Source organism: Poeciliopsis prolifica, unplaced genomic scaffold (genome assembly GCF_027474105.1).
Source record: "Poeciliopsis prolifica strain line A6 unplaced genomic scaffold, Auburn_PproV2 SCAFFOLD013, whole genome shotgun sequence".
NCBI lineage: Eukaryota > Metazoa > Chordata > Actinopteri > Cyprinodontiformes > Poeciliidae > Poeciliopsis > Poeciliopsis prolifica.
Genome location: NW_026562388.1, coordinates 5,350,480 through 5,365,729, shown reverse-complemented (window position 1 = coordinate 5,365,729; position 15,250 = coordinate 5,350,480). Strand labels below are relative to the sequence as shown.

Genomic DNA, 15,250 nt, shown 5'->3' with positions numbered 1-15,250 from the left:
TTCACACACTTCGGCAGATTATTTATAAGTGAAATAATCTGCCAATGGAACTAGTAGATTTGCATCAACATTAAGGAATTATCAACTTTCAACATGCTGCTGCAGTTTGGTGAAAAGTTACTTAAAATGAGACAAAGCTGAAAAACCAGACTAAAAATGCTTGGTATGATTTTGCAGTGTACAACTTTGGGTTTTTATTAGCTGTAAGCCATAATCATCAAAACTAATCTCCCAACATATATCAGTGTTAATAAATCTGCATAACGAGTTCAGCTTTTTGGATTGAATTAACCGTGTTGGATTGTATTCCACTTTATTCAGATGCACCTTTGCCGTATTATTGCTTTGTTTCGTCTCTGCCGTCTGTGGGGAAACTCAGAAAACAGCTGATTGAATCTGAGCTTGTCTCCTAGAGATAAGACAAAAATAATAATAATAATAATCAGGCTGTTTGCATAAAAATATGCACCTGTAGTGTTTTAACAAAATCTACTTTACCTCTGAGGAGCTCTAAAGCCACACACCTGCTGTAAGAGGGACACTGAGGACTGGACTTTGTGACACTGGACGGATGAGAACTGGAACGAAGAGAAAAAGCGCTAATTTTTAGCTTTTATTTTTGGGGGAGGGAAGGGAGTGTTATTTATTTATGGGTTTCTAACAATTGGAGTTTGTATTTAAAGATTTACTGTTTGCTGCAACTAAGAACAAATCAATCCACCGTCTAAGCTGTTACGAAGTGCCTTAGAAACTCAGAAGGCAGAGCTTTTTTTCTTATTTTGGAAAGCTAAGAAGGACATGCTTCTGAATCGGTGTAATTTATTGAAGTGATAAAGCGTTTTGTGAAGGAGATGCGAATGAAACGTGATTTGTTTTTGTCCTGCATAAATCAGACGACACGCAGCAGCGAGCTGGTTCGGCTGAACGCGGCGTCTCCGGTTCCGGCGTTCTTCTCTCTTCACACGCCGCACCGGCTGGAGTCGCCCCCACGTTTATTCCTCGCTCTGATTATTAAAGCAATCAAGAGTTTAAACCGCACAGAAACGACGTTTACAGACACTCTGGAACGAGAAAAAAAAAAAAAAAAGTTATTCAGGTAGCCTGATTTTTTTTTTAAAGACGCGACGTGAGCTGAAGAAAATTGCTTCAGTTTCTTTTTAAGAATTAAAACTAAAGTGTAAACATTCAACCATGTACAGGTACTTTTGTCATTGTAAATTCTGCTCCAATGGAATATTGTAAAAATGTTTATAAACTATATGTATTAAAGCCAACATGCTAAAAGTAAAAGTATTGAAATAAGTTGTTTTTACCAGGACTGGCCACATTTACAGGGCAGACCAGAAGTTTACAGTCACATCACGCTAATTCAAATACTTACTGTTTTTTTTATGCTTTATTTGTTTACACTCAAAGGTGGGCTGAATAAACATTTTAATAACATGAATTAAGTTTTCTTTTTCACTAATCCACAAATGTTAAAAATGATTGACTCCATTTTGTTGGTGGAGTAAATGAACTGAAACGAACACACAGATCAAAGCTAGTGAAAATGTGTCGCCTCGGTTGAAATCTACAAGAACGGGAGTCAAAAACCAGCCGGGATCACGGCAGACGCTTGTCAAAACGCAGAACTGGAGTTTAATGAGTTCCACTCAGCCAAATGTTAGAGGGCAAATGTAGATTCAATGATGTCCACCATAAATTCAAACCTGAGCACACAATTATTAGAAGTTGGTGTGTAAATACAAATAAAGAACAATTAAAAAAATAAAATTTAAAAATCCAAAACCGATATTACATTTAGAGCAATAACAGGTGGAACTTTTAACCAGCACTACAGATTTGATCAGTCATCCTCTCGTCCACCCGCTCTAATACTTCAGGTGTTAAAATATTTATTTTAGTCAAAAGTAAAAGACAGTTAGCATTTCAAAGTATTACACGATGAGTTTCCCAGGACTGTGTTGCTAAAGAACAAGTCTTGTTTGTCGACCCGTAGCTCCCAATTGGATCTACATTACATCAGTTGAATTTAATCCGCCTGTTACCTGCGATCGCGTAATGACTAGAGATGCACTGATTGCAGTTTTCTGGCTGATCATTGATCTCTAAAAAGCCTGACTTGCTGAATCCAGTTCTGGCAGATGCTGATTTTCTCGACAAGTGTCACCGTCAGGTGTTTTAAGGTTGAAACACATCTTTAACCTTATGTCATTGGAAAACAACATAAAAATGAGGTAGTGTTCTCAAATAAATGAGAAGTTTAGAGCTTTGCTGTCTAAACTATTACATTAGGTATAAACTAATTTCATAGTTTAATTCAGGCCTCCTACTGCAGATGTGGAGGTAGATAAGATTGATGGATTCGATCGGTTTCACATGTAAGTGTCGACCGATCACGTAAAATTAGGAAATCAGGGCCGACCAATCAGTGCATCCCTAGTAATAACAGCCGATTTGTCCATAAAACATATAAAACAAAACAAAATACTAAAGTCTGATGATAAAAAAATAATAATAAGGAGGGAAGGTTTCCCATTGGCTGGTATCAGATGAGTGTTTTGCTCCACCAGATAAAAACTGAGTTGAGTTCATGTTAGATGATGGGGTGTGTAGAGAGCTACATTTGGACCAAAACTCAAAACACTGCAGATGCTAATACTGGTATCGTCCTCTCTTCCCTCCGTGTCCTCCATAGTCTCCATGTCTGTTGTGTCCTCCTTGGTTCCATCCTCCTCCCTTCCATCCTCCGCCACCTCCCCATCCTCCTCCTCTTCCTCCTTGACTCCTGCCGCCGCCTCCCCGTCCTCCGCCACCGCCACGCCCTCCCCATCCTCCGCCTCCATCTTGCCTCTTCTGCCAGGGGGGCATCTCAGGCGGCGGGGCGTCTATCTCGGAGGGACGTCCTCCTCGGTCCGGCACTCTTCCCATCAAAACCTGTTAAGGTAACCAAACGTCTCCGTGAGTCTCACCCGTCAACTTGAAGTATTTTTTTTACGATATTTTCCGCATGTGGAATTTGCGTCTTGCACCTTGTTGACGGCGCAGGCGGTGTTCGCCCGGCTGGAGCCGCTGCTGGTCTTCACCACGTTGCAGATGTCCTCCCTGGCCGCCAGCAGCTCGGCCGCGCCCACCGAGGGCCGAGGCTTCAGAGAGTGACGCTTGGGCTGGTAGGCTCTGGCCATGCTGTCCACCTTCACCTGAGCAGACAAGACGCTCTTAGCAAACGGAGCCACGTTCGTTGGCTAGTACTCGGTGAGTGACGCCGTGTTTACGTGCCTTGGCTCTGTCTGACCAGCCGAACGACTGAACGGTGACGTCCAGCCGCTTGATCAGCATCCTGCGGCGACACTCGTACTCCGATGACAGAGCCGTGTTGATGCCGTGCAGCTTCTCCTACGGGGACACGCTTCGGTCAGGACTGGGCTCGGCAGGGACGTAAAGCGTGTGACGTGAACATGTTTACATACCCACTGCTCACTGCTCAGAGACTTCTGGAACACCGGAGAGCCAACGAAGCCGTTAGGAAGTTCTTGAAGCAAATGTTCCACCTGAAATTAAAGGTTTTTGTACTTTAGTAAATTTCACTGAAATCAACAAGTCGTATAAAAATAGAGACGAAACAAATCAGGCCAGCTAAAAGTTGGCCGCCTGATCAGCCCTCACCTTGTTTTTTACTTGAGAAAGAACCTCTGCTGCCTCTCTTCCTTCAGGCTCCGGCAGCATCAGCGTCTCGCAGATCGCCGAAAGCTCCCGCTGAACCGGACTCTCGTCCCGGCGCTTCTCGGAGTCTCTTCCGCCGCTCACGATCTGAGCCGCCTGGAGCTCGGAGCTCAAAAACACTACAACAAGGCCGCTCTCGTTTTAAATGTCTCCCAGTTGTCCCTCGAGAAGCCGATTAAAGGCGGCCAACACTTACAGACAAACTTTAGGTGGTCTCTTGTGGTCCGTGTGCCGCTCCGCAGGATCCCTGAAACAGATCCTTCAAAGGGACAGTGCAGCTCTTTCAGCAAACCGCTCAGCTCTACCTGAAGGCTCTCCATGTCGCCTGAAGAGAGAAAACCAAGAGTTGGGAAGTTTGAAAACTTACTAAAATACTTTGCAATAAGTACAAAAATAAAAATTAAATATTTAGGGTCATTTGTTTTGGCTAACTAATATTAAAAGTCGAACTAAACCACAAAACCTTCCTTGATGTTATAAAAGGGGATATTATGCATTTCCAGGCACAGAGCATCATTTTATAGCACAAAAATGTAATTATTAATAAGGTGCCCTTTAAAAAGAATGTTTTTCTTTTTTAAGGCCACATTGTTCTGATTTTAAATGACCCATTCTTGTCTTTCTAGATAGACCATTTGTAATAAGGAATAAAGGCTTCTGCAGAGCACTGGATGTTTCAAATGTTTTATCTTTTAGTTGTTATTCATGGCAGTGACTCGCCTGCTCCAGACGTCAGGCTCTCCTCCAAACCACAGAGGGGCTTCAGTCCGGACGCCAACCACCGACACAGCTCCACATACTCCGGGGACGAAAGGCCTCCCTCTGCCGCTCCTAGCAGCGCCTTCTCCTCCAGCAGAGGTCCGTCATAGCTGCGGAGCGTCGCGCACAACCGTGAGGTGTATAGCATTCACAGAAGCCAGACTTACGTCACGTATTCTCAAAACCGCGACTTCTTTAGTCGTCTTCAGTCCCACTGAGGCTCAAGACTGGAGCTCACCGGCTAGTCGACATGCTAGCAGCGACTTAGCTTACCCCAGCTGCTCCAGGGAGTCCAGAACGTCGCTCTCCATCCCCGAACTGTTGCTTCGTCGGTTGATTAAAACATGGTCACGTTACGAGAGGATGTGTGTCAACATAGACATGATTCGGACCCATTCATTTTCACCATGATGCCCGTGTGTCCAAGAAGGTCCTTCAGCTTAAGAGGCCGGAGTGATACAGTGACGATAAAAGGTTCCGTGTCCGGTAAAAACATAAATTCACAATAAAAGTCATAGTAGAAGTTATAATAATAATAATAATAATAATAATAATAATAATACGTGGACCATAATCATACTTTATTTACATGTCAGATATTAAACTGATCTAGGTGTATGTGAAAAATGAACTACAGTCGACATGGATGTTACTCTTATGAGTTGAGTAACCAAACATTGGAGCATCTTGTAAAATCACATTCTTCCAACACTTTTTTTGTCACATAATGTCAGACAAATAGAAGTAAAAAAAAACAAAGAGCATAGTGATGTAAAATTATACCCCAAACTTTATCTAATACATCTAACTATGACTACTACTAGACTGAACAGATGTGATTCTAAGAGGCAAATAGTTTTCTCGTCTTATTCTCAAATTTTCTGCAACGTAAAATCATGCCACTCCTATCTATCACCTAATCATCAAGCAGCAGGATGAAGTTGCATGACTTTGTTGTGCTTTAAATGCCCAGTTTGACCAGCTTAACACACTGGAAGGATATCAGTGGACTTAAAACCAGATTGAAGAGATTCCAGGTTTTAGGCTCTCCAGTGAGAAACTGTTCAGTGTTAACACACTATGAACAGTTTTTAACCTTTAACAAAGAGCATGAATCCCGCTTAATGAAGAAGTCTGCTTTAATGTAAAATTGTGACTTGCAGTGTTTTTATGGTCTTAGCTAAACTAAAACTCCTGTTTTCCTGGTATTTTGGTTTCTTTGGTCGTGAGTTGCAGTCAGAAACTACAACTCAACCTCTTTACTAAATCACAAGGATGTCTGCCCACATTTACAGCACAATGTAAAGAAACACAAAATGATATGTCGCTTGTTTTGATCCGTTAAATTGTTGGACATCGGAATTGCAGCATTTGACGTGGCCTTACCAGTCAGTGACATGTGCATGTGTGTCTACCACTTCTGCTCATCTAGAGACAGACATTGGTAAAATCTCACAGGATTTCTCTGTATTTACCTCCATCATTTAATATGCAGGTCATAATGTTTTGATCTTACCAGAACACCTACCTCCACATGTTTGCTGCCTGACGCTTGGCTTTTACCAACATAACTTACAGACTTCATGGATTTTCTTTTGGTGTATTAGAATAAGAGCATATGCAAAAAAAAAAAAAAAGCACAAAAAGGTTAAAATTCACCATTTTATTATGATAATGTTATTTGATATGTCAAATTACAAGTGTATGATGTAACATAAAAACAGTTACAAACATATGTATGCATATTTACATTATATATTTATGAAAAGTAACAAGCTACATCTGTATAAAGAAAATACAACTATGACATGAGTTATTGGTTCTCTAAATTGTACATCAGATACTTGGTATTCTCAAACCTGATCATACCTAGACATGTAGAAACCAATTAAAGCAGGATGAGTGACGTTAAACCGTAAGATAGAAACTAGGATGGACGTGAGGCACTTTTTTTTTTTTTGTTTTTTTTTTGAGGTTGTCAGGATGCGAAAGTCAATGGCACTAGGAAACTCAAAGGAAACACAAATGCTCGGAAAATATGCACTGAGAAAGAACCAAAGAAAAAAAAAAACAGGCAGTGTTTACAGAATAGTTAAGAGTAGTACCACTTATACTGCAAGTTCTTAAAAAACACAAATGTCTTCCACTATTTAGAACTAATCACAAATGTTACATCAAGCGCTGTAAGGTGAAAAGAGGGGAATAAAAACTTACACATCATCAGTGCACCAAAGCATCGGAGAATTGAAACAGAACCACTCCACTCCTGTGTAAAGTAATCTTTTCTTTAAACAATACACTGAAGAGAAAACAGGTTTATATAGCTTCTTTGTTTTTTTTTTTGTTTGTCTTTTTTTTTTTTTTTTATCTACACAATGTCAAGAATGTACACCTGTATGCATTCCCAAAGATATGCACAATTTCCAAGATCGAAAAAGGATAAAAGACTAGCAGCAAAGTGGTTAAAACTGAAGTCTTAGATAATGCAGGTAAAAAAAAAAGTAATATATATATAAATATATATTAAAGCGGACAGACACATGTTGCATATATATTACAGTACAAGACAGGAAGTTGCACTGCGCTGGTTAATGCAGAATGAGAAGGGTTATTCCAGCATTCTCTACACTTTTTTTTGTTTGTTTTTTTTTTCCGTATAAATGCACGTCCGTTTTCTTTTGCTTCTCAGCCAGCAAGTTTTAATCAGGTGCATCAAACCTCGGTCAACCCGATTACGATGGGAGAATAATGACAAGCAACCAAACGTTTGGCTAACACACCAACTCCCTCTGCACACACACACGCACACACACACAGACACACACGCGCGCACGCACGCACACACACACACACACACACACACACACAACAAGAACACACATATACAGGCAACACTCGCGCACACAGAGCAATCAAACGTTTAAAAATGACGGCTGTTATATGCTGTTGGAGATTTAGGCTTAACAGTCGTTCATAGCTGATTTCTCTGTCAACACAATAAAATTAGTGATTGTATCTAGCAGCTTTATATGTGGATTTATATATATATATATATATTTATATAGCAAACTTTAGAAACAAGTGGACACCCGCTACTGTACTAGCCTTCCTTCTACCGTACAAAACTAGAGAGAGACTCTATTAGAAGCTCAATAGTCGTATCCATCACAAAGCCCTCTACTTTTCAATGTGAAATAATACTAAAAGGTGATCTATGTACAAACTGCTGTCATTAGAAGCTATGGTATAGGCTGACAGCGACGATAAATACAGCTCTATCTTTATAGACTCCAAAGAAAAGAAGCTGGGATTATTGTCAGTACTTAAATATAGTGTTAGGTATTTACAGGCGCTTAGTTTGGTACCAGGGGTCGGGGCCGCTGACCTATCGCTCGCGTCCCTGCCCGTTACTGACTCAAGTCTGCAGAGACGACAGTGTTTTTTTTTTTGAGTTTGCATAGAAAGTAAAGGGAGCATCGGTCGGCGTGGAAGCGGGGGGAGAGCGGGCTGAACCCAGGTCCAGACGGGAGCGAGCCGCCAGGAGGTGAAACGATATCTGCCTCATTCACTGGGTGGGGATGGATTAAACCTGAATTCTGAGAAACTGAAGATGAAGAAAGTTGGCGTTGATGGAAAAAAAAAAATCAGTCAGGGAGAAATATGCATCGAAACTGCGCTGGTACTCCTTTAATAGTTAAAATAGGCGATCTTTAAATGTTGAAGCTACAAGGCAGCTTGTTAAGAGAACCTAAAATTTATTTACTTCCCCAATGGGCCTGGATTGACTGTAGGCCTTAAGTGTAGATGAAATAATCCAAGACAATGCAACCAGCGACTCTGGTTCTGTCCAGCTACGTCCAAATTTGCCTAACACAACATTCTGAACGTGCTCAGAGGGAGTTTTTAATGTTATTGTTGTCGCGTTCATCTGTGTGTAGAAATCAGAGAATGTGGTCTGGCAAGGTGTGACACCTCGTTGAGTCTTTTCCTGGCAATTTAACGTAACTAAAAAAGAAAACACACTATCGCTGCAAATATTTTTTTAGATGCTGGACAGAACCAGGGAGCCGCCATCCATCCATTCATCTTCCCTTCCTTCATCTGCCTTTTAATCCAGCAGACAAAACCTGCCCTAAGCTCTGAATCGAACCCTAATCCAGCCGTCAGAGGGGCAATTAAGACCCAACTGTACACATGAGCACATATGCACGTGCACTTGCAAAAATACCTCAAAGTAATGCATTCATTCAGGGCCTGTTCAGAGATGACACACGAATGGAGAACGTCCGACACGCTACGGGAAAGGACAGAACACAAAAACAGATTCAAAGGACAAACAGAAATTTGGAGCCGGTGCTGCAACCAAAGCTTGGAGAGCAGTGCTTTGACGAGGGGTTCCCCTCTCCCTCCGCAGTCCAATCTGAGTGTTGAATTCACCTGTAAACTTGATCAGATATCTAATAGTTTCTCAATTGGAGAGTATCCTAAATTTAAGTGCCTTGTAATTTAAACCAAGGAGCTCCGACTCCTTTGTTCACCAACGTAAAAACTTGCTGGTTGAGCAACATTTCAACCTTTAATTTAAAACTAATTACAAATGTGAGCAAGAAGAAAAAGAAGTGAAACAATAAAAAATCATAAATTCTCTACAGTTGTCCATACGAGGTGCTCCAACGTGTCTGTGGAGTAGATTCTAATGGGATCAGACGGGTCAGGAGGGTTCTGTGTGCCTCCTCTGAGGTGGAGACTGGAAACGCTGCTTTAGGGACCATTTTACCGCTTCTCATTGTGGGAAAACAAAACATAGCTTAAATCTGGAATGCAATCAAACTCAATAAATAACCTCGGATCAGGAAATCCATATTGACAGAATGAAGCTTTGACTGTTTTGATTTGTGGCTGCAAAACTTTAAAGCGTTACGCCAAAAGATGGGGAATGACACGCCACAAGAACCTCTGAAGGTTACCTTTACTTTGAGGGGATAAATACCATTTAGTGCACTTTTTTTGCTGGCTAGTAATTACATCGTCTGCAAATCCTTCAACCATGAAGGAAAGGCCACTGTTTCCCAAACTGCAAATCCACAAAAAGCAAGAACACATCCCTTTTAGCGCTCTCAAACAGCAAGTTGTTAGTTTTTCTTCTTTTTTTTTGTCCTCGACGTGAAACGGTTGAAGTTGTTGCCGTCTGTACAAAATTTGCTTTTCCTTCATGGAGTTGCATGTTGTGGCCCGACTGTCAATTTATGAGGGTGAATGTCAAAGACCTGTGTGTGTGTGTGTGTGTGTGTGTGTGTGTGTGTGTGTGTGTGTGTGTGTGTGTGTGTGTGTGTCTGTGTGAGTGTGTATTAAGATCTGGTAGTCTGTTGATCGTGAAATCTCCTCCGTCTCAGCCTTAGGCTCCTGTACCTAACGTGTTGCTCAGAGCTCCCACAAAGCATTGCGGTTTGTCCTCCACCGCTGCTCGTCGGCGACAAACGCAAACTGAAATCTCCGAAAGCCCTCAGAGCTGGGGATCAACGACGCATCACCCCTTTTGAGAGAGGAATGAAAAAAGGATGCCGGCTAGTAAATTTCTGCTTCTATCCGCTGCCTTTTTTAAGCTAGCTTTGAGGGTGTCCCAGAGTCCGCTGTGTGGAGGTGGGGCGTGGGGGTCCGGCTCACCCCGCGGCCTTGTGCTTGCCCCCGCAGCAGTGGCAGGCCTCGCCGCAGTGGTGGCAGGCGCGCAGAGGCAGGTAGCAGCACATGCAGGGCGCGATGAAGGACAGCGCCAGCAGCGCCAGCCAGCGCAGGCAGAACTGCTCGTCCGACGTGTCGCACGAGCACGGGTCCGAGAAGTCCCCCTCTGAGTCGGACATGCAATGGTACAGCATGCTCTCGGCGCACAGCATGCAGCTGACTTTGTAGATGCACTGTTTGATCGGGTCGGGCGCGTCCTGGCACTGTCCCCGCCAGTTGTCCTCGTGGTTGAACATCTCTCGACAGTAAATGCAGCGCGAGCGCTCGCCGTCCTCCCGCCGCCGCCGGCCCTTCGGCTTGGCGAGAGGCGAGGGCTGAGTCTTGATGGCGGGGTCCTTGCCCAGGCCGAGGCCGAGGCCCGATCCGATGCCCATGCCGGGTCCGGAGAGACAGTCGCTGCCGGGGCCGTCGAAGAAATACTCGCACTTCTTACTGTCCAGTTTGTGAAACGAGGCCGGGAAGTCCATGTCCTCTCGGTCGGCCTCATGTCTGCTCATGACCGGGTGGCGGTAGTCCTCGTAGCCTCGGATGAGAACGTCCTTCCGCGGGTTGATGCGGACAATCTCCTCTTCGTCCACGCGGAAGCTGACTCGGCGATTCGACTTGAAGGAGACCGTCAGAAAAGAGAAAAGTTCAGTTAGCTCGGTTACTAAAATCAAAATTAAACTTAGTTATATGGAGTCACATTAAAAAGGATTTGCCCCCGCCTCACTTAGGGGAGGGTATTTATCGCATCATTTATTGAGATAAATTTCGAATTATAAAACTTTGATTTATTGTCGTCGCAATAAACTCTGATTAATGATGTTTAAAAACCTCTAAAACTGTCCATATTATCACACATAATCCAGATTATGTGTCTGATATTGAAACTTTTGTTGTTTTAAACGTGAATTTAATTCAACAGGTGGATTTCAGCAGCTCCACCAGAGACCCACCTGGGGAGGCAGGTACCGGCGGTTGTCATCGAATGGCTGGGGAGGCACGTAGCAGCCCCTGAATGGCTCCACAGACACAACATTGCTGAGAGAAGAGAAGGGCTCTTTGATTGGCGAACAGAGTGAGGGAGGATCATCACACACCTGGAAACGGAAGAAATCAGGTATAAAAATTCAACGTGGAAACGACAAAATTAAACATATGAATTGCTGTCGTGTTGCCTCCAGTCATGGCGTCACAGGATGTCAGTGGCACAATGATGCATTTGAAAACCTGGTGTGCCAGAAAAAGGCTGCAGTATAAGATTAGTTGATACCTTTGCTACAGCGCCCCCTGCTGTTATTCAGCCAACCTTTTATTTAAATTACATGACAAAAATCGGTAGTACCACTATAGGTGGCACCCTTTAAGTTTCCGCAATATGAGTGGGACTCATGCATCTTTTTTTTTTCAAATTTATGCTTCACTTTTTTATGTTGACTGGAAGCTTTAATTAGTAATTGATAACTCTGTTTACATTGGTTATAACAGTGTTTCCTGGTCACTGGGAGGCACAAAGACCCACTTTTTGGGACTTTTCCACAACTGCGGTGTTAAGTACGGTGGAGGATCTGTGAGGCTTTGGGGCTGTTGTCATTCAAAAGGCGCTGAAAAACTTCTCACGCTTTGAGATGCAGTACTGGGATATATTAAATAAAAAAAAACTGGTGGCTTCTTCCACCACAACAAACCGGTCGGACACAAAATCAACCTCCTTTCATGATCGTCTCAAAAACCGCTCTCAAAATAAAAGGCTGAATTTTTGTAAGATTGAGTGTGAGGTCAGGCTTTGCTTCAAACATATCAACGTCGGAAGGATGCCAGTAATTGTTAACATTTACAACCACCTGAGGTATATTCAAAGATGTCAATCTGAACTCTGCTTGTTTAAAATAAAAATAAAAAAAGGATGAAACAAATTGCTGCGTCCCAAACATTTGACTTCCTCTAATTCCTACTTTATCATTTCACAGTCAGAGGCACTAATGGTCACTTTTCATGACCAAAACAACTTTTGACTCAAGATGCGTAGGCCGTTCGTGTGTGTGCGTATTAAAAGTGTTCCACTTTAACCACCAGGGGGCATGCTGCACCCACGCTTCACCAAATGACTGTGCTGTGTGGTGATGACTCAAGGCCCTTCTGTTACAAGAACTCAAAGTTCCCATTAGGCTTGCATGTGTTCCCACAAACAATCACACGCACACATACACGCACACACACACACACACACACACACACACACACACACACACACACACACACACCCCACACACACACAGACACACACACACACACGCACACACACACACACGCACACAAAAATGGCTCTGGAAAGAAGTGAAGCCAGCAATGAAAGTAAATCTTCCTTTTACCTTGTGCTGACTGATCTCATGAGAAAAATTCACTGTTGAAATCAGGCAGGATTAGAGGATCTAAAAATATCATTCCATGGTGGATGCAGAACCTAAATATTCTCGTGGTGTAATAAAGTGACTATTTTGAGGGCAAATGAGAGAAAATGATCAGTAACTCCATCATAAGCTGTGGTATTCTGTGCATCACCGGGGCAGAGATTTTCCAGCTTGTTCTAGCTCAGGTAAAACACACATCTTGACAACTTTGATCCAACCTTATCCAAGCATTACACACACCAGCTTGAAGTCCCTGTTTTCCCACACACATCCCGACCTCACAAGGCAAGGTTAGTCCTCCTCTCTCCTTCCTCTCTCCTCCCTCCCTCTGCATATGGAGGAGGCGGCTGGCTCCGGTTAGTCAGAGCTGTGTGTAAAGTAGCCCACGCCAGTGCTTTAACGCGCAGCGGAAATCTGGTTTGCTCCTAGCTGCTGCTACAGTAATTACTGTCCTGTGGTTGCTAAGAGATGCTTCCTTTAACTCCTTTCCCCCTCTGCCTCACTTCTACTCCCCCCTTTTCAGGCTGCAAGCACATGGTGGAGTGTATGCATTCCTTTTTTTTTCTTTTGCCAAACACAGAAGAGTGTGATAGCATCCACATTGTCTGCATGGGAATGCGAGGAACAGGAGACAGAGGAAGATGGAGAGGAGAAAGAACAGAGCAGGAAAAAATGAGATTGTGCCGTGTGTGTGTGTGTGTGTGTGTGTGTGTGTGTGTGTGTGTGTGTGTGTGTTAGAGCCAGAGAAACAGAGAGAGCACGAGAGGCCAAGAGTCTGCAGAGGGAATGTCATAAACTAGCTCCAGCTGGGGAAATGCAGCATGGAGCCTGAAAAGCCAAATGACAGCTGTGTGTGTGTGTGTGTGTGTGTGTGGGGGGGGGGGTGTGTGTGTATGTGTGTGTGTGGGTGTGTGTGTGTGTGTGTGTGTGTGTGTGTGTGTGTGTTGTGTGTGTGAGAGAGAGAGAGAGAAAGGGGGAAAGGATCGAGAGCAACGAGTGGAGTGGTGGAGGTAGAGGGAGTTGAGGGGGTGAAATGGGAAACAGACTTGGGCTTCCTTTTAAAGCTCTTGCCTAAGCCTCGCCATTCAAAGGCATGTGTGGGGGCCAACCTGAGGCTGATCTGACCCGGGAGGGAGAAAAGGAGGGGAGTCAGGGGCAACAGGGCTGCACACCAACATCAGGGACACTTCCGCCCTCACAGGACTGGGAGGCCCGAGAAAGAGCGTCAGCATACTGAAACGCTTACCAGCTCTCTGCAGCGCAGCCTTCACTTTACGATTAAAGAAACAACAGAGGTGGGTTGAGTCTGTGCTTCTTCCTGGGGAGTTAGGGGACCAGTTACTGATCTCAAATATAGTAGAAAGGAGATTTTTTTTGTTTGTTTGTTGGTGAGAATTAAGAATAATCTGCTCTGCCTTAAAGGACATTTTAGGTAAAATTAAATTAACGAGGACATTACATCTCAAGTCTTTACCTGAAGCTGCAGTGTTTGTGAAGTCCATACCTAAAATATGCCCAACTTCCTTTTCTGTTTAGTTGTTTGTCATTATAATTGCATTGTCAGTCAGATGAATCTGTCAAACAGCTTCGGTGTAGAAATGGGCCTGATTTGATCCAGTGTTGGTGCCAAACTGATGCTCTTCAATCAGGGCAACAGATCCAGAAATGATGGTACTGTGTTTTTTTCAGCACAGGAAGTTTAAGCAATACCAACTGCGTACTTAAAAGAAACAAAATACAAAAATTGAAATATCTTAAAATCTATATAAACTAACATAAAGGAGAGGGAAAGCATTTGTTACTCATGTGTCAGTAATAACACATGAGTAAACACTGGGCCGCTAACAGGAAGTTTCTTCGTTTTCTGCTTTCACACATCAAACTCTTTTTAAAATCTACATGAGATTAAACATGTAGATCATGTAAAATACTTTGAAACAGGGTAGGAATGTTTACAATCTAAATACTACCCAGTGAATGCTTTTGCAGTTGGCTAAGCTAACTATGCTAACAGAAAATGTCAAAAAAAAACAAAACAAAAACACACGCAGCTTCAAAAGTGTCGCCATCATATATTTGGGACTGTCTTTTGGTGCAGCTGCTGTTGAATATTCACAGGGTTTAACGTAGCGCTCGTGGATAGTGTTCAGCGTAGGTCAATGCCACGTTTACAAGTTAGCAACTACTGTGTAGAACTATGGCAGACCTAGGTTTTGATATCAGATGAAGCTTTAGCTCAATGCATACTGAGGCTAAGATACCAACATGAACGAACACAAGATTGCTCATTACACAACTTTATGTGGAGAGTTTATCACCTGAGTTCACCATCACTACGATGCTTCGACATCATAATGAGGAAATTATTCTCCATCAAAATTCCCACCGACCTCTGACCTTTGCCCACTTCATGTCCAGGATGATCCGAAGCAGATTTTTACCACTTCATGTCGTGTTTTCTGTACAATTTTGGACAACAGATTTCGTCAAAGTTATGGAATATCTTTAAATATGAAACCAGAAGATAAACAATGTTTTATATTTGGAAACCACCTCAAATTCAAATCTTCCATGTAAAGATTTGAATTTGAGAATTATAGTCAACTTTGTTTTCAGGCTATAAGAAAAGTTTA

At 42.9% G+C, this 15,250-nt stretch overlaps 2 protein-coding genes across 2 annotated transcripts in view; both read right to left on the bottom strand.

Moving 5' to 3' along the window:
- Positions 1 to 1,605: 1,605 nt before the first annotated feature.
- fam98b (family with sequence similarity 98 member B) lies at positions 1,606 to 4,933 on the bottom strand. Its single transcript, XM_055038748.1, has 8 exons — positions 4,759 to 4,933; positions 4,447 to 4,595; positions 3,923 to 4,051; positions 3,670 to 3,845; positions 3,474 to 3,554; positions 3,283 to 3,399; positions 3,036 to 3,203; positions 1,606 to 2,940 (listed from the first exon to the last, which is right to left on the bottom strand). Exons 1-8 carry the CDS (start codon positions 4,794 to 4,796, stop codon positions 2,659 to 2,661), a joined length of 1,140 nt encoding a protein of 379 aa, XP_054894723.1. The 5' UTR covers positions 4,797 to 4,933; the 3' UTR covers positions 1,606 to 2,658.
- A 1,200-nt stretch (positions 4,934 to 6,133) lies between these two features.
- spred1 (sprouty related EVH1 domain containing 1) overlaps positions 6,134 to 15,250 on the bottom strand; it is a 38,415-nt gene continuing 29,298 nt past the window's right edge. The window contains exons 5-6 of the mRNA XM_055038390.1: positions 11,163 to 11,306; positions 6,134 to 10,826 (exon numbers count right to left, since the gene is read on the bottom strand). Of these exons, the coding sequence (XP_054894365.1) occupies positions 10,146 to 10,826; positions 11,163 to 11,306 (825 nt within the window). The 3' untranslated portion in view covers positions 6,134 to 10,145. The remainder of the gene's footprint in view (positions 10,827 to 11,162; positions 11,307 to 15,250) is intronic.

Excerpts from the sequence above, each read along its gene's own strand:
- fam98b (XM_055038748.1), bottom strand. The coding sequence starts at position 4,796 with ATGGAGAGCGACGTTCTGGACTCCCTGGAGCAGCTGGG. Across the intron at positions 4,052-4,446 it reads GAGCCTGACGTCTGGAGCAG|GCGACATGGAGAGCCTTCAG; the intron begins GCGAGTCACTGC and ends TTCTCTCTTCAG. Across the intron at positions 2,941-3,035 it reads CCGCCTGCGCCGTCAACAAG|GTTTTGATGGGAAGAGTGCC; the intron begins GTGCAAGACGCA and ends TTACCTTAACAG.